Consider the following 25,239-nt stretch of genomic DNA (forward strand, 5'->3'; position numbering starts at 1 on the left):
AACGTTTTATATATAAAACCTAACAACATAGACCAAATGCTTTATGACCATGTATTTGACAGTGATTTCTTAGATATGAGACCAGAGGGGCTGGCAACACAGGGACGAAGTAAGTATAAGTAACTTGAACTTGATGAAAATATTTAATAGATTTGTACATCAGAAGATAGATAGGAGTAGCCAAGTAAAAAGCACACTATGAAATATTTGTAAGAAGGGGAGGGGGGACAGAGACAAATACTCATGAGGGATCAGTATCCCAACCATATACACAATCCCCAAAACTCAACAACAAAAAGAGAAAATTAAAAAGTGAGTAATGGGTCAGGTGGTGGCGGCGGCACACATCTTTAATCCCAACACTCAGGAAGCAGAGGCAGAGGCAGAGGCAGAGGCAGAGGCAGGTGGATCTCTGTGAGTTCAAGAATGACCTGGTATACAGAGTGAGTTCCAGGACAGCTGGGGCTACACAGAGAAACATTGTTTTGAAAAATCACTTAACTGGAGCTGGAGAGATGGCTCAGAGGATAAGAGCACTGGCTGCTCTTCCAGAGGACCTGAGTTCAATTCCCTGCAACCACATGGTGGCTCACAACCATCTGTAATGAGATCTGGTGCCCTCTTCTGGAATGCAGACATACAGGCAGAACAATGTATACCTAATAAATAAATAAATAAATCTTAAAAATAATGTCTTGAATAAGGCTTACCCAAAACTCACACTGAAATTTAAAAAAAAAATCACTTACCTTCAAGTAGTTCTCACTTTCAGAAGAAGTATTTGCCTAAAATGAAATTTTATTTTCATTTTCATATATGTGTATACATGTTTTGTGTATGTGTGGGCATATGTATATATGAGTGCATGTATACATATGTGTATTTGCATGTGGAAGCCTGCGGTCAATATACAGAATCGTCCTGATGACTCTCCCACCTTATTCCTTGAGGCAAGGTCTTGGTCTTGCTAGGCATCTTTCTCAGTATGTCTTGTCACTGGCTCCTGTGGCTGGACTACCTTAGGCTGACCACTAAGGCCCCCATCATTTATTTATGTGTGCTCTCACTACTCAAGTTTGCAGACGAGCACTTTTACCACGGAGCTATGTCCCCAGCCTTTGTTTTTGTTTTAGGCAGGCTCTCACTATGTCGCCTGGGCTGGCGTTGGATTGAGCTCAGGTGATCCTCTTGACAGCCTATGCTGTAACTGGACTATAAGCATGTACCACTATGTATATCAGAAATTAAAGTAATTGTTTAACTTTTTTATCTACAGTAGGGCCTTGTTTGTCCTAGGCTGCTTTGATTAATTTTGTATCCAAGGGAGACCTTGAACTTGTGCTCCTCCGCAACTGTCTCTCCTAGTGCTCTAGTCACATCTGTGCATCGCCATGTCTAGCTTTAAAGGTGTCTTATACGGACAAGTATTGGGCCTGGAACAGTGACCGCTCTTCAGAGAACCAGAGTTCCGTTTCTGGTACCCACGTAGTGGTTTATAACCATGTAGCTCCATTCCAAGGAGATCTGAAACCTTGGTCTTCAAGGGTGCTATTTGCACAGAGTACAAAGGCATACATACAGACAAAACACTTATCTACGTAAAATTAATTAATTAAAAATTCTTTAGAAATGAGCTGGGCAGTGGTCGCACAAACCTTTAATCCCAGCACTCTGGAGGCAGAGACTGGTGAATCTCTGAGTTCAAGGCCAGCCTGGTCTATAGAACTAGTTCCAGCACAGGCTCCAAAACTACAGAGGAAACCCACTCTCGAAAAACAAAATAAAACAAAAAAACTTTGAAAATGAAAATATAAAATAGCCGGGCCGTGGTGGCGCACGCCTTTAATCCCAGCACTTGGGAGGCAGAGGCAAACGGATTGCTGTGAGTTCGAGGCCAGCCTGGTCTACAAGAGCTAGTTGCTAGTTCCAGGACAGGAACCAAAAAGCTATGGAGAAACCCTGTCTCGAAAAATCAAAAAAAAAAAAAAAGAAAAGAAAAGAAAATATAAAATAAGCCAGGTGCATTGGTATATGCCTGTAACACAGGCATACTTTAAAAAGAAAGAAGCAAGCCATGAAAGTGAATAAAAAAAATCTTTGTCTTGATATCTTGTATAATCTAACTAAATTTAAACAGACAAGGGCCTGATGTCTGTAGGATAATGATTCAGTACCAATGGGGAAGGGCCAGTACAGGGTGCTACTTCTGAGTGGGACTCTGTTACTGGGCATGATGGTACACGACTGTAATCCCAGCACTCAGGAGGCTGAGGCAGGGACATCCTAAGTCTGAAGCCAGCCTGGGCTACGGAGCAATACCATGACTTTGAATTTTGTGTTTTGTTTTGATTTTTTTTTAAAGGTTTATTTATTTATTATGTATACAACATTCTGCCTCGATATATGCCTGCATGCCAGAGAAGGGCGCCAGAATATGCCTGCATGCCAGAGAAGGGCGCCAGATCTCATTACAGATGGTTGTGAGCCACCATGTGGTTGCTGGGAATTGAACTCAGGACCTCTGGAAGAGCAGCCAGTGCTCTTAACCTCTGAGCCATCTCTCCAGCCCTTGTTTTGATTTTTATTATTGTTTGAGACACTGTCTCCTATAGCTCAGGCTGGCCTTGAACTTACTGGTAGCTGAGGATAAACTTGAGCTTCAGACCTGCTACCTTTACCCTCCAAGCTTTGGAATTACAGATGTGCACCATCATCCCCAGCTCATTAGATAATAACTAATTATCGCAGTTAGTATTGTTGCTGGCCTACTGCTATTAAACTGATGACAGTTGATTTCTGCAACCCCGAAATGGCTTGGTGTAGCTATCATGAAATTATAATATGTGTGTTTCATGAGCCTTCACAGTCTATAAAATAGACCATACAAGAGAAGGGAGAGTTCAGCCTACAGTCTCTCACTTTTATTTCAGAGAGGCATTTATCATGCATGCCTTGTATCCACATAAGCCAGTAGACAGCTCAGATACCCTAGAACTAGAGTTGTAGACAGAGTTGTAGACAGAGTTCCAGCAGATCCAGTGACCTCGCCTAGCCATCACAGGACCAGAGACATTTGTCATGCCTATACATTCAGGCAAACACTTTAAATTAAACCTTAAAAAACAGGGGCTATAGAGGTGGCTTAGTGGTTAAGAGCACTACTGCTCTTCTTGAGGGTGTGGGTTCAATTCCCAGCACCCACATGGCAGTTCACAACTGTCTGTAACTCCAGTTCTTGGGGATCTGATACTCAAAACACCAATGTCCATAAAATAGAAATAAATAAATAAACAAGAAAAAATATTACTGCAAACAATTTCATTATTTCTTTTAGTTTTGGTTGCTTGATTTTTTTTGTTTTGTTTTGTTTTGTTTTTGTTTTTGGAGACAGGATCTCAACCCTGTAGCCCAGACTGGCCCGATGGTAATCATCTTGCCTTAGGCTTCTGAGGGCTTTTATTTTATAGGCATGAACTACCACATCCAGCAAGATAGAGTATTTGTATTAATTTATGAATGGCCTCTTACTTTCTCTTATCAGTTCTTGAAACAACCACTTTCTGACTTAATCATCAAAGATGAGTTTCACTTATACCTTTCCTTTTTTTGTTTTTAGATTTATTTATTTAATAAATTCAGATTTATTTTATTTTTGTGAATGTTCTGCCTGTATGTATATATGTGTACCATGTCAAAGAGGGCATCAGATGCGCTGGAAATAGAGTTACTTACAGTTGTAAGCCCCCATATGGGTGCTCAGAACTGAGCTGAACCTGAGTCTTCTGTAAAAAAATAACAAGTGTTCTTAACTGCTGAGCTGTTTCTCCAGTTTGCTGTGAGACAGGATCTCACAGTACTGTTCATGTATATGTTCCTTCTTCCTCGACATACTGTGCTGAAATTATAGTTATATATTCAGCTTGGTTTTAGTCCTTTTTTAATAGTTTATTTATTTTTATCTTATGTGCATTGTTGTTTTACCTGCATATATGTATAAGAGTGTCTGGTCCCCTAGTACTGGAGTTACGGACAGTTATGAGCTGCTATACGGGTCCTCTGGAAGAGCAACCAGTACCCTTAACTGCTGAGCCATCTCTGCAGCCTCTTGGTTTTATTCTTAAACTGCATGTAATTATGTAGAGAGACAGGCGCCCACTGAACCATCTCACTGGTCCAGTAAATTTTTAACGTATTACTTTTGAGCAGTTTGCTCTTCATACATGAATGAGTAAACGCCTGGAAAACTTTACCAGAAATTTACTACAGGGTAAGTCAGTGTTCTTAGTACCAATATTGTCATGTTTGTAGTCTCTCTAGCTGACATTCATTGTGAAGTGAGAGCTGACGTGATGTCTCCTATAATGCTGCACTTAGGACACTAAGGCAGGAGTGTTGTAGACCCATGGCTAATCTGAGACACATAGCAGGCTCCTGGGGAGAAGGATGGTGAATATGAGTCTGCCTCTCTCTCTAAGGATTCCCTATCTAATGTATTCCCTTTGCTCCATTGCTTTGTAGTTGTTTATAGAGTTGTTTATAGAGTATTACCTCACTGTGTTCTAGAAGGTACTGATGTGGCAGTCAAAAATTGATGGGGACTGTGTAGTATTCTCTATGAAAGAAGTAGTTGAATCTTGATGTCCAGTCGCCCTCCCTGCTCTATCATGTGTCTTCATGCTCCCAGCAGCCGCTTGTGTGCAGCTTTGAGCCCTGAGTATCTCAGAAGATCCTCTGCCTTAGAAACTGTGCTTTTCTAAAAAACAGGATGCACTGTACAGTATGTACAAGTAGTTTACAGGGTGTTCATATGGGCTCTCCTGGGAGCTTCAGATATTTGCTTTGTTCTAGTCACTGTTGCATATGAAATAATCTTTTTTTGTTTCTTCTGCCAAAAGTAAATCTCCCAACTCCTTAATTTCTTCTTTATGCCAAATAAACCATCAGAAGGGAAATTACTTCCATGCCTTCTACTGGCTAAAGTCATTCTCACTTTAAACCTTTTTTTTCTTTTTATAATTTGGGGCATTTGTGTATACAAGCAACCAAGCCCAAGTGCATTTGCACAAGTGCTGTGCCTGTGTAGTGCAAAGGCCAGGGCACATCAAGTACCAGGGAGCTTGACTAACTCGACCATCAACACTAGAATGGGCATGTGCAGCCCTGGCTGGCCTAGCAGTCATGTATACACCAGGCTGGCTTCAGATTGACACAGACCCACATGTCTGCCTCCCAAGTGCTGCGATAAACATAGACTGCCACACAACTCCTGGCTCGTGCCTGGTGTTTTGATTTGTTTGTTTTAATTTGGGTTCTGAGTATTTGAACTCAAGACCTCATGCTTATACAGTAAATATTCTTACTCAGTAAGTCATGCCATAAGTCCCTGCTGTTCTTCCTTTTCAGTATTTTTTAAAAATTAATAAATTGACTTGCCATTAAGTTGTAATTTCATTTTTGTGTCCATTCCGCCCACCCCGCCATCCTTCATGAAGTTTTATTACTAGGAATTACCTTAATTAAAGGTGATTTTAAGGCAGAAATGTGGTGCACACCTTTAATTCTAGCACTCAAGAGGCAGAGGAAGGCGGATCTCTGAGTTTGAGGCCAACCTGGTCTACAGAGTGAGTTCCAGGACAGCCAGAGCTACATAGTAAGACCCTGTCTTGAAAAAAATAGCAACAAAAAAGGTTATTTTGAAGAGCAAAAGAATGCCTTACCCTAAGAAGAAGTTTTATTGAAAGTACTAAGATAGAAATGTTTTGAAACACTAAGCCAGGCACATACTTTTAATCACGGCACTTAGAAGGCTGACATAGGAGAACTGTTATTGCAGAACCAGCCTGGAAGAGAGGAAGCAGGAATGTGAGCCAGGTACAGTGTCACCACCAGGAATGGTAGCACTTAGCACGTGGAGGCAGGTCATCCTTGGCTGCATGGTGATTTCCGGGCCCACCTAAGCTAAGATTTTTAACAGACAAAGAAATAAACAAGCCATGTACAGGGGGCAGAAGAAGGGAGGAGAAATGGTTCTGTATTTAGTGTTGTCTTTGGGATTAGTAACTCTCTCAAACCTCTCATAACTAGCATGTCCTGTAACCTGTTGTTTCCTGCATATGTGTGTCTGTCAGTACAGAATTTTGTTGCTGTTTTTGAAACAATGAGAATGCTTGGGAGATGATAAGAAGACTTGAAACAGTTTTAATTGGAGGCCGAACTTAAACGAGAAATGCTTAAATAAGGAAATAACATAAAATTGTCTTTTGTAAGGGGTTGACAAACGTATTATGCTTGTTAAATATATGTATATCCTGCTTCCGGAGCCGCTGTGCCTGTGATTGGCCAGTGCCAACAGGATATTCTTCATCAGACATTTTTAGTATCACTAAATGTCTGGTTTTCATACTTGCTCTTTATGGTGTGTGTTATCAGAGAAGATAGTCACGGAGCAGCGTGAGAAATGCAGAAGTGCTGCGTGCAGCGTAGTTACAGCACGCTGTTTGCTACTTACCTTGGGTGTTTCTCTACATTCTTGAAACAATTTTTAGAGATTTGGTTGTTGTTATTTTATACTAAAAAATGCATGCATGCCTGCTTTTACAAAAGTAACTGTACAAACTGAAAAAAATTACACTTTTTTGTTTTATTTCTTTTGTCTTTGCTTTTGTTTTTTGAGACAGGGTTTTTCTGTATTTTTGGAGCTTTCCTGGAACTCACTCTGGAACAATAACACCCAGACTTGTTTTATTTCTTGAGACAGGTTTCACAGGTAGCCCTGGCTGTCCTGGAACTCACTCTGTAGACCAGGCTGGTCTCGAACTCAGAGATTTACCTGCCTCTGCCTCCTGAGTGCTAGGATTAAAGGCATGCGCTACCATCACCTGGCACCTGTGCTTGTTTTTTTATTACTGGCGTAGAAAGCTAAGTGAGCCGATGGGACCAAGTAACAGGAAGATTAATTTCATTGGGGTTTCTTTAGGAAAGTATTCCCAGAAGGAATAGTCTTATATTTAAAGGTAAATGCTCTGACTTCATGGGAGATGAAGTGAGCCTACCCACAGCCTGGTGCCTTAAAGAACATTGAGGCTTGACTTACCTGACAGGACAGAGTAATACAGAAACTCAGCAGGGCCAGCAAGGTGGTTCAGGAGGCTCAGCAGGAAAAGGCACTCGCTGCCAGGCATGATGACCTGCCTTCTATCCCTGAATTCCATATGGTGAACAGAGAGGACCAGCTCCTACAAGTCACATTCTAACCTTCACCCACATGCTGTGGCATAGACACACACACACAATTTAAAAAAATTTAAAGCTAGTCATGTGTAAAGCTGGGTGGTGGTGGTGCAGTCCTTTAATCCCAGCACTCGGGAGGCAGAGGGAGGTGAATTTCTGAGTTCGAGGCCAGTCTGGTCTACAAGAGCTAGTTCCAGGACAGGCTCCAGAGCTACAGAGAAACCCTGTCTCAAAAAACAAAAAAATTAAAAAAAAAAAAGAAAGAAAGAAAGAAAGAAGAAGAATTTAAGTGAAGACTGTACCTTCATCTCCTGGCACTCAGGCTCTAGTAATCACACAGAAACTATATTAACTATAACACTGCATGGCCAATGGTTTAGGTGTACTCCTACCTAGTTCTTACATCTTATATTGACCCATTTCTATTAATCTGTGTATCTCCGTGAGGCTGTGTCTTACTGGGAAGGTTCTAGCATCTTTCTCCTTTGGCAGCAACATGGCATCTCCTTGACTCCACCTTCTTTCTCCCTGCATTCAATTTAGTTTTCCTGCCTAGCTCTGGTCTGCCCTACCATAGGCCAAAGTAGCTTCTCTATTAACCAATGGTAATAAAACATATTCACAGCATAGAGAGGGAAATCCCACATCAATAGACGCCTGTAACACACATCAGTTAATCAGTATATCTAGAACAGTATTTTATTTCTCCTATCTAGATGGCTTGGGTACATTCAAGGTGGGATGTCCATATACAATACCTTCCTCCCCTCCCCCTGCCCATTTTAAACTTAAAAGGCTCAAGGGGCCCTCCTTCAGCTCCAGCCTCCCAGGTGCTGAGAATACAGAAATACCAGATCGCCCAGCTGTCAACTGTTGTTTTTTGTTTTTGTTTTTTTTCTTTTTGGAGGCAGGGTCTATCTGTGTATTCCAAGCTGTCATGGAACTAACTGTGTAGACCAGGCCAGCCCCTGCCTCAATGCTGGGATTATAGATGTGTACCACTATGCTCAAAATAGTTTTTATCTCCCTAGGCAAACTAGGTCTCTAACAGCTGCTCTGGAGCTGCTACCAGGCAGACAACAGTAATCTTGCAGGCAGTTTAGCTTGTATCCGATGAGGCTACCTGTGCTGCTCAGGAGACTGGGGCCTGATCCTTTAAATCTATTTGAAGGATAAGAAAATGTCTGGTTGACAACTTTCTGGAAGCATTGCTAATCATTTACTTATTTAGCTCAGATTGTAAAGCCATACTGGGAATAAATGTGATTGAATTAAGGAAAAAAGAAACTATTCAGGATCAAAATATACTCAGTGATCCCTGTAAGAAGTAGCATTTATAGCCGGGCGATGGTGGCGCACGCCTTTAATCCCAGCACTCGGGAGGCAGAGGTAGGCAGATCTCTGTGAGTTCGAGACCAGCCTGGTCTACAGAGCTAGTTCCAGGACAGGCTCCAAAGCCACAGAGAAACCCTGTCTCGAAAAACCAAAAAAAAAAAAAAAAAAGTAGCATTTATGAGCATTTTTGATGCTGAGAGAGTTTGGCCTCAGCAGTAAAAATGTGGATCTGTATGCCTTCGGGAGGCCAGAGTTTCGAGCCCGCCGGGCTGCGGCTCAGCTGCGGGATGCGTGGGAGCGGCGTGCGCGGCGGGACTCGAGGTCTGAGGGAGACCCAGAGGAACAGGATATTTGGAGGCAGAGGACTTGCTTCAGATCCATGCCTTTTCATTTGCTAATTCTGTGAGTTGGGAACATAGATGCAAGGTGTCAGCACTGAGGATTTGGCTAACAGTAGCTTTGTTTATTTTCCTCCCCACTGAATCTTTGGTTACCCAGAAGTCATCAAGCAGTGTGGTTCCATACCAGAACAAGGAAGTGCTAGGAGTAGCACAGTTGATACTAACCTGATGGCCACCTGAGAGCTGATGAATGAAGAAATTAAGATACATATTTAGAAAACTTTAAGAAAAAAAAAATAAAGAGCCGGTCAGTGGTGGCGCATGCCTTTAAAACCAGCAGGCGGATCTCTGTGAGTTCAAGACCAGCCTGGTCTACAAGAGCTAGTTCCAGAACAGGCTCCAAAACCACAGAGAAACCCTGTCTCGAAAAACCAAAAAAAAAAAAAAAAAAACAGATGTGGATCTATCTATAGAGCATCTTCTTAGATCACTTTGGGAATCTACAGGAACCAGATATTTCCCAGGCAGTGACAGTACGTGATGAGAAGCCACCCTAGTCATATATAATCTATGTCCTTGGGAGGCGGTAGATTGACTGAACCGAACAGTGAATAGCAAAGCTAAGATTTTCTCCTGCTCCAGGAAGATACTCAATCTTTTTGGAGGACAGATGGTTAGAAAGTTCTTCTCTTGTAGTGCACTTTCAGCTGTGTGAAAGGAAGACTGTAAGATGCTGTGCTGCTGGGTGATTGAGCTGCTTTTTAATAGTCTGTATCTTGAAGCTGCTAACAATTTTGTGGTTTGTCGTAGCTGTGGGAGGTAGTTCTCCCTTTTGTTAAAAAAGGGTGTTTCTGGTGATGAATAGAGCTTTATGATACATTATTCTAGAAAGAATCTAGTGATTTAATAATACAGCTGGAAATATGAGCAGATTCTGTAGCTGACAGCATATAAAGTGCCAAGAGAATTCAGAATTCATCTTAAATTGCTTTAGAACCGAACTCGGGTGAATATCAAAATAATTATGCTGAGGAAAATTGCCTAGACAGTGTGATTTTATTTCTGTGAAATTCTAGAAAATGCATGTGGCTACTTGTTCAGTGATAGAATATGTGCTTAGCACGAGTGAGGTCTGGGTTTGGTCTGCAGCACCTAGAAAATACTGTATCTAGAAAATACAGTTTAATTTGAAGTGATGGGAAGCAGACCACATCTGGCCAGGGGTGGTGGAGAGAGAGGGAGAGCTATGAAGTTAAGAAGATAAGAAAAGAAAGCTGGGTGTGGTTAATACACACTTTTCAACCCAGGACTCAGAGGCAGAGGCAGTATGATCTCTCTGAGTTCAAGGCCTGGTCTACAGGCCCAGGACAGCCAGGGCCAAAGAGAAACCCTGCCTCAAAACAAACAAACAAACAAATAAAATTAGTTAAATGATAAAATAAAAGAAATTAATCCAAAGGTGGTGTTTACCAGAGGAATTTTTTCTAGGTTGTAGGGAAACTGCTGAGTGTGTGTGTGTGTGTGTGTGTGTGTGTGTGTGTGTGTGTGTGAAGCTGTACCTCTCATCTGTTGCCTTTGGTGTTTCTCAGGAGCCCATAGAAACTGCTGTGTCCTCTGCAGAACATGTCTAACAGTCACACTACTCAGGAGACTCTGGAGATAATGAAAGAATCAGAAAAAAAACTGGTGGAAGAATCTGTAAGCAAAAACAAATTTATAACTAAAACTCCAAGTAAGGAAGAAGTTGAGAAAGAGGGTGAAGATACTGGTTTGCGCCAGGAGACACAGGTAAGGAGTGAGTGTGTGCTGTTTGTAGTCCTTTAGCTTGAAGAGAAGTAGAAAATGGTCGGAATCTATCGATTTCTGGTATGAGCTCTCCAGAAACTTAACCCAGAGCCGGGCGTAGTCTTGCTCCATTGTGTCCTGCTTTGCTTTTGGTTGCTGTGATAAAACGTTTAACAAAAAGCAGTTGAGGAGGAAAGGGTTTATTTCAGCGTACAGGTTACAGTTTATTGTTGAGGGAGCCTCCAGTAGTACCTCAAGCAGAAACCATGGACTTGTGAAAGAAGGCTGCTTACTGACTCTTTCAGTATCGTTCTTGTACAGCCCAGGCCTGCCTGTCTAGAGATGGCACGGTCCACAGTGGACTGGGCCCTCCTCTGCCTCAAGCCCGCCTTTAATCATAGCAAAGCTATGACAGAGGCAAATGGATCTCTTGAGTTTGAAGCCATTATGATCTACATAGAGAGTTTTAGACAGTCATAGCGAACAAGACAGAACAAAACAAACAAAATCAAAGAAAAAGAAGAAAGGAAAATTTCTCAGTTGGCAACAGGTCAGCTGATGAAGGTAATTCTTCAGTTGATGTCCTTGCCCCAAGTGACTCTAGGTCTGAGTCAAGCTGGTGCCCACTGTGACAGCTTACAGTCCCTTAGGAAGCGAGTCCAGGCTCTTCCTTGGCTGTCTAGCAAGTTCAGGGCCAGGCTACCTGAAACCTTGTCTTTCAGAAGGAAAAGAAAACCACCCTGTATAAAGAGTCCATGATGAAATCAAAAGAAGACAACGAAATCTCAATCCGTTTGGACCTGAGTTCACCGACTCTTAGTATATTTGCTGCATTTTCCTCTAATTCGAAGCTGTACCTTTACTGTACACGAGGAAGCTCCCCAACTTTCTTGAGGCATATCATTCAATATTCATCTTAATATAATTTGGATTGCTTCTTTGTACACAAAAAAGGAATAGTTTCTAAAGTGGTTTCAGAAAGTAGCATAACCAACTATAAACTTTATATAGGTACAAAAATTAAAAATGGCCAGCACAGTATCCCCTTACATCAAAGCGGGCTTCCAGGTGTTCTTCTGGGTCTCCTCAGGCAGACCCATTCTTCCCTTCTCTTCAGATCCAGGAGGACACTTCCCACCCAGTGGGCCTGAGCGTACAACTAAGTAGCCTTGTTTAGTTTGCTTTCCTGCTAGAGACAGCTGGTCACATGTTTATTGTTGGTAGTAGCACAGGCTGCTTCGGTGGTTTGACAGCATTGTCCTGCCCTTTGGTGCTGTCTGTAGCCTGTCTGAGGTTCTGACTGCTAAGCTTTCTTCTGTCAAAGGCACATTGAGCTCAGTGCTGGGAACCTGGTGGGAAGAAGGGAGAAGTATAGAAGGGGATGTGGGAGAGGGTCTGTCTTCCCTTTTCTTTATTAATATGGCAAGTTTAAGCTGGCAGAGCCTGTGGTCCTGGAGCTCCTGGCACCATTGTTTGCCATTATCAACATGGCATCCTCTACTTTAGTGCTTCTCAATCTTCCTAATGCTGCAACCCTTTAATACAGTTCCTCGTGTTGTGGTGACCCTCAACCACAAAATTATTTTGTTGCTACTTCATGATTGTAATTTTGCTACTGTTATGAATATTAATATAAATATCTGTTATGCAGGAGATCTGATAGTGACCCCAAAGGTGTTGTGACCCACAGGTTGAGAACTACTGCTCTACCTCAAAGGGAAGGGATCTACTGCATTTCTGGCAGCATCCCCAAGCAATGAGAAGATACAGAGGATACGGGTGTTATCTCCACCAGTTAATTACTCTGCAGCTTAGATTTGCAACTAAAAAGCAGACCTCCACTGAGATACACAGTGCACTCTCCTGGGCCAGGCCATTGGGGTGGCTGTACTCCACTGAGCACAAGGGACAACCTACACTTGGATTTTTTATTTATTTGCTTATTTATGTTTAGTGTTTTTTGTTGTTTGGTTTTGTGTTTTAGACAGAGTTTCTCTGTGTAGCTCTGACTGTCCTGCAACTCACTCTGCAGACCAGGCTGGCCTCGGACTCATATCCATCTGCCTCTGACTCCTGAGTGCTAGAATTAAAGGCGTGTGCCACCACTGCCCGGACTATTTTTAGTGCTTTTAAAACAGGATCTCATGTAGTTCAAGCTGACCTTCAAACTTGATATGTAGTCAAGTCTAAGCTTGAAGTTCACCCTTCAAAGTGCTAGGATTACAGCTGTGTGCTGCTACCATGCCCAGAACCATCTTGATATACAGTTAGATATATGGATTGACAGATACAGATATAGCTAGATGGTAGTGTTTTGTCTATGTGTTTGTCTTCATACTGTACTGTGTCTTCAGAGGCCAGAAGACTCTAGGACTGGAGTTAAACATAGTTGTTAGTGTCCATGTCCATGCTGGAAACGGAACCGGGGTCTTCTACAAGAGCAGCAAGTACATGTTGCACACCTGTATTCCCAGCATTTAAAAGGCAGAGACAGGAGGGTCAGGCTGGCCTGTCCAGGCTACATATGACACTGCCTTAAACAAAACAAAAAGTTGCATATAAACACATTTACCAAGTCATAAGAGGCTGGTGAAATGGTTCAGTGGTTAAAGGCATTTGCCACAAAGCTGTTCTACAGAGTGAGTTCCAGGACAGTCACAGAAAGATACTGGGCTGGCCTTGAAGTCACAGCAGTTCGCCTGCCTCTGCCTGGAATTAAAGGCTTGTAGCACCATGCCCAGTGTATTCAGATTCTGAGCCTTGTCTAGCTAGCCTGTTAAAGAGCTCTTTTCTCTGTGGTTACTCTAGTTTTCTTCTGTTACACAAGCTCAGTTTCTGTGAATCCTTCGTTTCATGCCCAAGGATGAGATTGTCTTTTATTATAAGCCTGCAAAATAAACATTAACTCTATCAAAGGCCTGATTAAAACTGGAATTTCAGTTTAGAAGGTCTAGAAACTCAAAGCATAATTTTTCAAGACAACTTAATTCACATAGTCCTTGCCTCTTTTAAATATTAAAGCAATAGCAACATAAAGGGACAAATTAAAGTTCGACAACTCCCTAAGACACTTGTTCTCCAGCTGTCTGCTCTTCTATTGTCTTCCCTGTTAGTTTGCCAGATCTGTGTCCTGGATACTTTTCTCTCTGTTTTCTTATATGTGTCGATGGTCATTCCCCACCCATCCTTCCAGAGTATGTGGAGACAGTTTGCCACAGTTACAAATGTACTCCAGCCTCCACTGATACCAAGAATAAATCTTAAATATGCAGGACAGATACGTGATGAGTGTTTAATTATATGCTGTCAAGATTACATGAAAGATAATAATTAAATGAACTATTAGATCTGAGTTATTTGTTTTTAGGAGACAATTATCTTTTGAACTCTTGTTGTGTGTACTTCTTAAAGATAGACAGTAAAGAAAGAGCATTTTAGATTTTATATTTCTTAGGAGGCACTCTTCTTGTTAAAAAAAAATCTGTATCTTGATATACAAATAGTTTGTAGGGTTGAAGACCTGCTCCCCTTCTCACCTGACTCCTTTTGCTCCCACCAGAGGAGGTGGAGCTATTACCATCTGTTGGAGCTCTTGTTCCTTTTCCAGAGTCTTTGCTCTTGTCTACACACCCTGGATCCCTTAGCAGTTCCTTAGGACGCCCTCTGTCCTCTTCTGGTTTTCAACCATGTTCTTTCAGCAGCAATGAAAACACTTCCTCTCCTCCTGCTTCTCTCTCCCCTCTTTCTTCTGTGGTCTTCCCAGTGAACTGACTGGTGCTGTCAAAGAAGTCCTTGTTCTGAGTTGAAGCCGAAAAGTTTAAAAGAGAAGAGGCTTTTTTATTTGGGCCATGTAACATGTATTTTGGGAATTGGTTATTGGAATTCAGAACAGATTTTACAGGGAGATTTAATGGTACAAAATGAGGGTTCTGAGATTCTTTTTAGAATGGGTAAGCTATTATGTTAACACATACTTAAGTGTGCTGTATTAATAACCAGCTGAGGATGGCCTCTTAATTGGACTTTCTGCCTTTATATTTATAATCCCTTTGGGTTCATCTGTTCTGCTGCTTTAGAAAAATGATTGTGAAATAAGGAACTGATTATATTAATTCTCTTCAAGCTTTCTGTGTATCTTACTACTTGAGGCTAGGTCTCATTTTCTTCATCATATGACTTAGCCCTTTAACTCCAGCCATTACTTCTAGCATTTTGTGCTTCAGTATTATCTGTTTCAGAAATGAGAGTTGAAAAGTTCGAGGAAAGTGTGATTGTGTATATGCCTTCTCTGCCTGGTGCCTGATATTTGTTAGGCTTTAACCTGGGTTTGCTTCATTATGGGAAGTAGATGCATATATTATTAGTAGAGATAGACACTTATACAAGTTGAAGGGCAGTTTAGCAGCACTTTAGAAAGATTGTAAAATGGACCATTGATCTACTGTGTTAATGGATAGACTCAAAAACATGGTCACTGTTTGTACTAGTAAAAATTAGAAACATCCTAATAATATATAATTAAAGGGGTTGGTAAAAAATAAACTGTAGCATAGCCACACAATGGAAAAAACAAAAACCAATATACTGTGGAATGATATCTGTGAAAGTTAGTTTAATCATAAAGTTCCGAGTAGTGTATATAATTGATTTTTTTTCAGTATATATATTTATAGTAAGCTTAAATATATATATACATATATATATGTGTGTGTGTGTGTATATATATATACAAATATATATATATATATATATATATATATATATATATATACAAGTCCATAGATAAATTTAAAAGAAATTCAGTACTGATAGACTATTGAGGAAAGAACCTGGTCAAGTATTTGCGAGGAAAATATGAAAGTACTCAGTATTTAACTGTTATACCTTTTGAATGTTCGTGCCGTTTGTAAGTTTACCTCCTCGAAAGGGCAGAAATACTGCTCTGTGTTGTGGACTGCCCATCCTCCCTCGTCGCAGGAGGCCTCTCCACTGACTAGTTTTCCCAGCATTTCTTACCCTCACCCACCATCCCATTTCTCCACTTTGTGCTGCGGCAGAGTTGTTTAACTTGTAAAGAGGACAAAAGAAAGAGAAATCCTTACCTCACCAAGACCATGCTGATATTCTGCCTCTGTCTTGTCTGACCTCCCCCATCTTCCAGCCTCAGTTTTTTCTTTACCCTAACCCTTCCTCAAAGCCCCATGATGACTTCTCACATGCTCAGAAATCTTAGCAAGTACTTACTTGTTTGTTAGCCTCCACACCTGCCTCCAGCATCATCCTTCCTCTTCCTCGGCTGATACCATACTCCATATCCACGTTCTCTCCTCTTTGTTTTGGAGTGCTTATCCCTGTCTCCCATCTTTTTTGTTTTTTATCCTGTCTTATACCACATTTCTTACCCAAAGAGGCTACTAGACCACCACTGGGAAGCTTAGAACTAGGAGAATTCTCTTGTTTTAGAAGGGAAGCATTGCTCAGGAGGCAGAGGCAGGTGGATCTCTGAGTTTGACACCATCTTAGTTTACATGATGGGTTCTAGTACAGCCAGGGCCATGTAGAGACCCTGTCTCATAAAAACAAACCAAAAATGGGCCAGGGGGATACATAGGGAAGGAAGACTCTCCATTTCATTTCTGCAACTACAGGGACAGATGTTCTGGGTATATCAACTCGGAACTCTAGATGTGTTGTCCTAGAAATATGTTATGGGCCAGGACATGGCTCAGCAGGCAAAAGTGCTCTAATTTTGATCTCTGAAACCCACATGGTAGAAGAACACAGACAACTCCTGTAAGTTGTCCACTTGATGCCACTACATGTCATGGTGCTCATGTACACACACACACATACACACAGTAAAATGTAATTTAAAAAAACTTTATTGGGGCTGGAGAGACAGACAACTTAGCAGTTAAGAGCACTGGCTGATTTTCCAGGACCCAGGATTGATTCTCAGAACCCACATTGCAGCCCACAAATGTCTTCAGTTCTAGTTTCAAGGGATCTGATGCCCTTTCCTGGTGTCCATGCATACTACACACACATGTGGTGCACAGACATACATGCAGGCAAAACACTTTTACACATAAAAAAATCAAATTAAAACATTTTAAGAAATAAGAATGTTATACCTGGGTATAGTTGCACACACCTATAATTCCATTGCTTGGGAGGTTGAGGCAGGAGGAGTGAAATTCTAGGGTAGATTAGACTATTTAGTGGGACCCTGTCAAAAAAGAAATGGAGGGAGGGAGCTAGCGACATAGCTCACTTAGTAGAGCACCTGACCAGCATGCACATAGTTCTGAGTTTGATCTCCAGTGCTACGTAAGCCAGGCATGTTAATGGATGCCGGTAGTTCAAGGCCAGCCTAGGGTACGTGAGACCCTGTCTCAAAATGAGAGAAAGACACTGAGGAATCATATTTTATTTCCATTATGGATTAAATAGACTTCTGTGAGCAAGCTTACAAGAAAAAACATTTCATGCTCTGGCAGTGCATACAGTCAGGAGAGGATTCCATGATTTGTCTAAGACTTTCATCAATATACAAAATAACCTAGGAAATTATTTTCATTTTATTCTTTGTTTCATGGTGAATGGTGCTTTGAAAGTAGAGGGGGATACAAGATCAATTCTGTATGGAGTTAGAATTGGGCAACAACCACACCAAGTGATTTTCACCATAGTATAATGACAGTTAACACCAGTTAATAATGAGTATGCTGTTGCTGTTGTTAATGTGCATTGCTTAGAAGGATTGATCTCCCCACCTTTCCTGTTTTTTTTAATCCTTTTCTAACAGAGGCGGACATCCAGCCATGGTCATGCCAGGAAAAGAGCCAAGGTGAGAGCTCTTCTTCCACCTCTTACTTTCTAACTTCATTTGTTACACATTTTGTAAGCGTGTGTTTTGGTGTTATCTGGGTTCTCAGATTACATACAGGCAGAGCGTTCTTGCCTGCCTTTTATATCTCAGTCATGAGCGTCCATCACACACTGTGTGAACATAGTTGCATGTACTTTTTTGTTTGTTTTTCTAGACAAGGTTTCTCTGTATGTAGCCCTGGCTGTCCTGGAACTCGCTCTGTAGACCAGGCTGGCCTGGAACTCAGCACGGATCTGCCTGCCTCTGCCTCCCTTAAGGCACGCACCATCACCACTTTAATGTTGCATGCATATTTACATACATTTCCTACTGAAAAGTCTGTCTCTTTTAGCTCCTATTCAGGTCTAGTCTATATCTGAACCTGAAACAATGCCTGAAATGACTCCATGGAGCCTGAGGGTATTTGGTATTGTTTATACTGATTTCTCTGCTCACTCCTGGCTTCCCTAGGAGAATGGTTGTCTGTATGAGTTTTAATATTTACAAAATTCTCCCCCAGGACAGCTAGAGGTACATAGTTAGATCCTTTAAAAAAGAACAACAGTACTACTTATTAGGAACTGCAAGTAATGGAATCTAAGAAGGTATTTTCGAAATATTCACCAAAGGAATATATATGAACTGTATTTTTGATGTTTGTTATGTTTTTCAGTCTAATTCCAAGCTCAAGTTGGTACGCAGTCTCGCAGTGTGTGAGGAATCCTCCACTCCATTTGCTGATGGGCCACTAGATGCCCAGGTAGGTCTTTTACAACCTGAGTATGGCACATTCTCAGCCTGGCAGTTGTCGGGTAAAACATAAGAGCAATTATAATGTGGACATTGGACCTTGAAATCAAGGAAGAAAGTATGTTGTTTTGAGACAGGGTCTTACATATCTCAAGTAGCCTCAAACTCTTTATGTAGCCAGAGATGACTTTGTTACTCCAGCCCCTACCACTACCTCCTGTGTGTTAGAATTACAGACCTGCACCACCAAGACTTGCATGAAAGGATACTTTAAAGAAAAGCTCTTTGGGACTGAAGAGATACGTCAGTGAATAAAAGCACTGGCTGCTTTCTAGAGGATCCTGTTTAGATTCCCAGCATCCACATGACAACTCACACCTGTCTGTAGCTCCAGTTCCTGAGATTATGACACCCTCACACAGACATACATGTAGGCAAAACACCAATGTGCATAAAATAGAAATAAATCATAAAAGGAAAGAAAAGCTCTTGTGGTATTACATGGTGACAGTGAGCAGTGTGAGTCTTGGTATCTTGCTCATGTGGCAGACTACCCAGGGCTGAAAGGTTTTAGACAGGGTACCTCTAAGTAGTCCTGGCTATCTTGGAACTCACTCTGTAGACCAGGCTGGCCTTGAACTCACAGAGATCCACCTGCCTCTGCCTCCCAAGTGCTGAGATGAAAGGCACACACCATCATTGCTTGGCTTGCCTTCCAGTTCTTACAAGTATAGCCAGTGCAGCTTCATCTGTAATGTCCAACAGGAAAAGGTTGCCCTCTGCACACTTGGTGGAACGAAAATCCAACGTAATTAACAACATACACTCTTCTATAAGATTAAGTTTGGCATAACAGGATATTAACATGTATAAGAATGAAAATAGACCCATATCTATCACCATGCACAAAACTCAAGTCCAAATGGATCAAAGACCTCAACATAAAGCCAGCCAAACTGAACCTTATAGAAGAGAAAGTGTGAAGTACACTTGAACGCACTGACACAGGGAACCACTTCCTAAATATAACCCCAGCAGCACAGACACTGAGAGAAACAATTAATAAATGGGATCTCCTGAAACTGAAAAGCTTCTGTAAAGCAAAGGGCACAGTCAACAAGACAAAACAACAGCCAACAGAATGGGAAAAGATCTTCACTAACCCCACATCAGACAGAAGTCTTATCTCCAAAATATACAAAGAACTCAAGAAATTGGACACCAAAAGAACACATAATCCAATAAAAAAAAATGGAGTACAGACCTAAACAGAGAACTCTCAACAGAGGAATCTAAAATGGATGAAAGACACTTAAGGAAATGTTCAACATCCTTAGTCATCAGAGAAATGCAAATCAAAACAACTCTGAGATTCCATCTTACACCTGTAAGAATGGCCAAGATCAAAAACACTGATGACAACTTATGCTGGAGAGGTTGTGGGGAAAACGGAACACTCCTACATTGTTGGTGGGAGTGCAAGTTGGTGCAACCCCTTTGGATGTCAGTGTGGTGATTTCTCAGAAAATTAGGAAACAACCTTCCTCAAGACCCAGTGATACCACTTTTGGGTATATATCCAAAGGATGCTCAATCATGCCACAGGACATGTGCTCAACTATGTTCATAGCAGCTTTGTTTGTCATAGCCAGAACCTGGAAACAACCTAAATGCCCCTCGACCAAAGAATGGATAAGAAAAATGTGGTACATCTACACAATGGAGTACTACACAGCAGAAAAAATAACGACAGCTTGAATTTTGCAGGAAAATGGATGGAACTAGAAAACATTATTTTGAGTGAGGTAACCCAGACACAGAAAGACATTTATCACATGTACTCACTCATAGATGGTTTTTTTTTAAAAGATTTATTTATTTATTATGTATGCAACATTCCTTCTGTGTATGCTTGCATGCCAGAAGAGGGCACCAGATCTCATTACAGATGGCTGTGAGCCAACATGTGGTTGCTGGGAATTGAACTCAGGACCTCTGGAAGAGCAGACAGTGCTTTTAAATGCTGAACCATCTCTCCAGCCCCTTTTTAAATTTTTTTTTCATAGATGGTTTTTAAACATAAAGCAAAGAAAGCCAGCCTACAAACCACAATCCCAGAGAACTTAGACCACAATGCGGATACTAAGAGAGACTTACATAGATCTAATCTACATGGGAAGTAGAAAGTAAAAAAAGACAGGATCTTCTGAGTAAATTGGGAGCATGGGGACCTTGGGGGAGGGTTAAAGAGGGGGGGTGTTGAGAGGCAGGGAGGGGAGCAGAGAAAAATGTAGAGCTCAATAAATATCAATAAAAAAAGAAAAAGATTAAGTTTGGGCTGGGAAAATGGCTCAGTGGGTCTTTCAGGGCTCTCTACTGCTGTGAAGAGACACCATGACCACAGCTAAGGAAAGCATTTAATTGCAGCTTGCTTACAGTTTCAGAGGTTTAATCCGTTGTCATCATGGCGGGGAGCATGGCATAGCTGAGAGTTCTACATCCAAATCCAAAGGCAGCAGGAAGAGAGAGCCACTGGGCCTGTCGTGGGCTTTTGAAACCTCAGTGCCCACTCCCAGATACTTTTTTCAACAAGGCCACACCTCCTAGTCTTTTCAAATAGTGCTTCTCCCTGACCACTAAACATTCAAATATATAAGCCTATGGTGTTCATTTTTATTCAAACCACCATAGTGGCTAAAGCCTTGGAATGCAAGGACTTCATATGCCCAGTGTGAATTTTCCTATGGTGAGATAAGAGGCAACGACTGAAAAATTGCCGGAAGCTAAACACTAGATAGTTAGCATGGACACATCACTACACACAAGAAAGCATGTCTCAAGCAAGGGTCTCTGACCTCTGGAAATAAGACTTTTATTTTAGGCCACCAGCTTATAAAATATGACACAGTGACATATTAATTATGAAAACTCGACCAATAGTTTAGACTTGTTTCTGACTAGCTCTTAAAACTTAAAGTAACCTGTTTCTATTAATTTATATGCTGTGACATAACTCATGGCTTGTCAACTCATCTCTGCATCTGAGTGGTGACTCCTGGCATCTCCATCCTTCTTCCCAGTATCCTCTATACCTGGATATGCTTCCTAGCTGTTGGCCATTTACCCTTTTACTAAACCAATAACAGTAACACATCTTCACAGTGTACAAAAAGATTATTCTGCCGGGCGGTGGTGGCGCATGCCTTTAATCCCAGCACTCGGGAGGCAGAGGCAGGCGGATCTCTGTCAGTTTGAGGCCAGCCTGGTCTACAAGAGCTAGTTCCAGGACAGGAACCAAAAAGCTACAGAGAAACCCTGTCTCGAAAAATCCAAAAAAAGAAAAAAACAAAAAGATTATTCCACAAGAGACCTACACAAGTATATTGTGGCACACACATGCCCATACTGAAACACAAACACTCCTTTGTGTGCACATACACACATAAAGGTTTTAAAAAAGAAGGAAAGGAAAGATAAAGCTGCCGTCCTGAGATTTGCTTCTATTGTTATTTTGAGGGATTTAAAAAAGTTTTTAAAAAAATATTTATTAGCTGGGCGGTGGTGGCTCACACCTTTAATCTTAATCCCAGCACTCAGGAGCAGAAGCAGTTGCATCTCTGTGAGTTTGAGGCCCCTGGTCTACAGAGCAAATTCCAGGACAGCCATAGCTACACAGAGAAACCCTGTCTCAAAAAACAAAAAAAAAAAAAGCAAAACAAAAAACAAAATTTATTTTATGTGTGTGAATGTTTTGCCTGAATATATGTCTGTGCATCATGTCCATGTCCACAGAGGTCAGAAGAAGGACATCAGATCCCCTGGATCTGGAGTTGCAGATAGTTGTGAGACACCATTTGTGTGCTGGGAATGAACCCAGGTTCTTGCCAGACCAACAAATGCTCTTAATTAAGCTGAACCATTTTTAGCACACACCCAGCAAAGGGTTTACATCTTTTCCCTTCTTTGATTATGTGTCACTTTCTTTTATTTAAGGACATTATTCATTTGCACATCAGCTGTCCATCTGACAAGGAGGAAGAAAAGTCCACAAAAGATGTCTCTGAAAAGGAAGACAAGGACAAAAGCAAAGAAAAGGTCCCAAGGAAGATGCTGTCCAGAGGTGAGGACTGTACCTCTCATCCAGCTTAGCACCTGAGCCACAGTGTGCTCTGTCTCTCTACATCTCTTTTTTTCAGGGGAAAGGTATTTTATTTTGTTTTTGTTTTGGGAGACTGTAATCCTTGCTTATTGCTGCCCAAGGGCCAGCCTCCATCAGCACAGGGCTCAAAGGGAAATCCACAACACCTGCATGTACTAGGATTTTTTTTATCTGAGGAGGGTTAAGGGAAAAAGACATTCACACTCTCTTAATGGTTTCCTTCTTTATTCTCTATTCTTCTATATTCTTTCTACTGTATACTTTTTTCTGTAGCATACATACCCAAACTTTTTCAAGCAATATAGGAATTACAATGTATTTACCTTCTATCTTTCAAGTGAATGATTACAATGAATACAAGTTTAAAACTGCATATTTTCCATATCCCTTAATATAATTAAACATTTTACCTAGTACAGGTGAAAAAGAAATTATCACAAGAACCCCTGCACCTTCATACCCAAGCAGCTTGTTATAGATTAACCTTGTAGGCAGACAAGATAGTCTTCACAGTCAGGTCTTTTACTGGCAGACTGTGTTTTGCAGTTACATAGAAAGGGCCAATTACTTTATTACTTATCTTATAAGGAATCCTAAAGGAATCACAAATCTAAACTTTAATATATGAAAAAGGATTAGTCAGCTCTACTTTAAACCTTTAGGGTACATACCCACTCATCAGTAGGAGATTAAGAGCAGAAATGGGGATAAGGAATTAATCATCGCCTATGGTCATCAACAAATCTTCGCAAGAAAAGTGCATCAGCTAGTAATAATTGGGCTGCTTTTTTTTTGTTCCCTGACCTTAACGAGTTCCTCACTCAACTATGTGCCTCTCTAAAACTTAGATTGTCTTCTTGGGTTTTTTTTTTTTTAACCTCAAAACTATTTGACAAAAACATTTTAGTCTAATATTTTCTTTTCTTTTCTTTTTGAAATTCAGCTTCTTTTTAAAGATTAATTTATTATATATACAATATTCTGCCTGCATGTATGCCTGCAGGCCAGAAGAGGGCACCATATCTTATTACAAATGGTTGTAAGCCACCATGTGTTTGCTGGGAATTTAACTCAGGACCTCTGGAAGAGCAGCCAGTGCTCTTAACCACTGAGCCATCTCTCTAGCCCTTAGTCTAATATTTTCAAAGCTTTGTTTCAGCTATCAATGCACTCCGAAAACTGTGAACACATCTCCCAACATTAAGGTTAAAAGAATTTAAGCTAGCTGGGCTACCAAGACTTAATTGTTTTTCTTTTCTTTTTTGGTTTTTCGAGACAGAGTTTTTCTGTAACTTTGGAGCCTATCCTGGAACTTGCTCTGTAGACCAGGCTGACCTCGAACTCATAGAGATCCTCTTGTTTCTGCCCCCCAAGTGCTGGGATTAAAGATGTATACCAACACCCGCGCCCCTGGGCTCAGCTGTTTTTCTTAATCATTAACCTAAGCCACAGACTATACAGCTCCTCAACAGAAATGTGTGTTCTAGCTGTGTGGCACTTCCTTGTTTTATTTTTTATCATCAAAACTATTTAAACTAACATTATTATTATCAATTAAACAGTACAGTTTAAGAAGGAACTGTCTTCATAATAACCCACAGGTAAAAATGCCCAGTAGATCAGGATGTTTCCATGAGAAATACACTACACTGTAGGCAGTGGGGATCCCCCCCACACCCATTCACACCACGCAGATACCAGAGAAAGATGGCAAACATGTAAACGCACAGTAGAAGCAAAAGACATTCTGGAGTCTGTGGTCTCAGGGCCCTACCTATCAGGGATTCACCGCTTGGTGGGCTGACACCCTGAAGTCAGTTGCCACCTGCCACTCCCCCTACTCGGCCACTGGCATTGGATTCACTGTTTAGACCAGGCTGGTCTTGAACTCATAGAGATCGGCCTGCCTCTGCCTCCTAGTGCTGAGTTAAAGATGCCTGGCATCTTCAGTTTTTTTATTCAAAAATTACATTTATTTTGTGTGCATGGATGTTTTCTCTGAGTGTATATCTGTGCACCATGTGCACACTTGGTACCCAAGTAGGCCAGAAGAGAGTGCCAGTTCTTTAGGGTTAGATACAGAGAGTAATGAGCCACCATGTAGCACTGGAAATCAAACCCAGGTCATCTGGACGGGCATGCAGTGCTCTTAACTGTTGAGCTGTCTCTCCAGCTCCTTCTCTCTTAAATTTTGAGCCAGGGTCTCATGTAGCTTAGCCTGGCCTATAACTTGCTCTGTGGATGAAGATGACCTTTAATTTATGATCTCTCTGCCTTTACTTCCTGGATCCTGGGATTATGGTATGTGCCACTATGCCTGGCTGTAATGTGGTGCTAGAGACAGAATTCATGGCTCTGCGTGCTGGGCAAGCACTCCACCACTGTACTAAACTCCAGTTATCTTTTACTTTTTATTTTGAGACAGAATCTCACCAAGTTTCCTTTGAACTTGGTGTGTAGTAGAAGCAGGCCTTGGGTTTTCCTGCCTCAGCCTCCTGAGCATCTAGGATTACAAATCTACAATTTTTTCTTTTCATCATGACACCTTGGCACCGACTAGTTTTACTGGCCCAGCAGTTCCTGCTAACTTGGTTGCTTGAGGGAGCAATTAACTAGGTTAATTAACCTCTATGCTCCTTTAATGAACTTGCCTCAGTTCTTACACAGAACAGAGATATACTCTGCCAGCATTGACACTACCCAGGATAAGGCAGCATTGTCAGTTGTGGTTTTGGTTATGCTCTGAGATAGATGATGGTACGGATAAT

At 41.3% G+C, this 25,239-nt stretch overlaps 1 protein-coding gene across 16 annotated transcripts in view; it reads left to right on the forward strand.

Moving 5' to 3' along the window:
• The window catches only part of R3hdm2 (R3H domain containing 2), a 133,156-nt gene that overhangs the window by 66,665 nt on the left and 41,252 nt on the right, over window positions 1-25,239 (forward strand). For all 16 annotated transcript variants that reach the window (XM_041664085.1, XM_041664049.1, XM_041664041.1 and 13 more), the window contains 4 exons: window positions 10,496-10,694; window positions 17,500-17,541; window positions 18,236-18,322; window positions 22,306-22,432. In XM_041664085.1, coding sequence (XP_041520019.1) covers window positions 10,530-10,694; window positions 17,500-17,541; window positions 18,236-18,322; window positions 22,306-22,432 — 421 coding nt within the window. In that variant the 5' untranslated portion in view covers window positions 10,496-10,529. The remainder of the gene's footprint in view (window positions 1-10,495; window positions 10,695-17,499; window positions 17,542-18,235; window positions 18,323-22,305; window positions 22,433-25,239) is intronic.

Source organism: Microtus oregoni, unplaced genomic scaffold (genome assembly GCF_018167655.1).
Source record: "Microtus oregoni isolate MIOR12 unplaced genomic scaffold, Mior012 000001F_ref0000356, whole genome shotgun sequence".
Lineage (NCBI taxonomy): Eukaryota > Metazoa > Chordata > Mammalia > Rodentia > Cricetidae > Microtus > Microtus oregoni.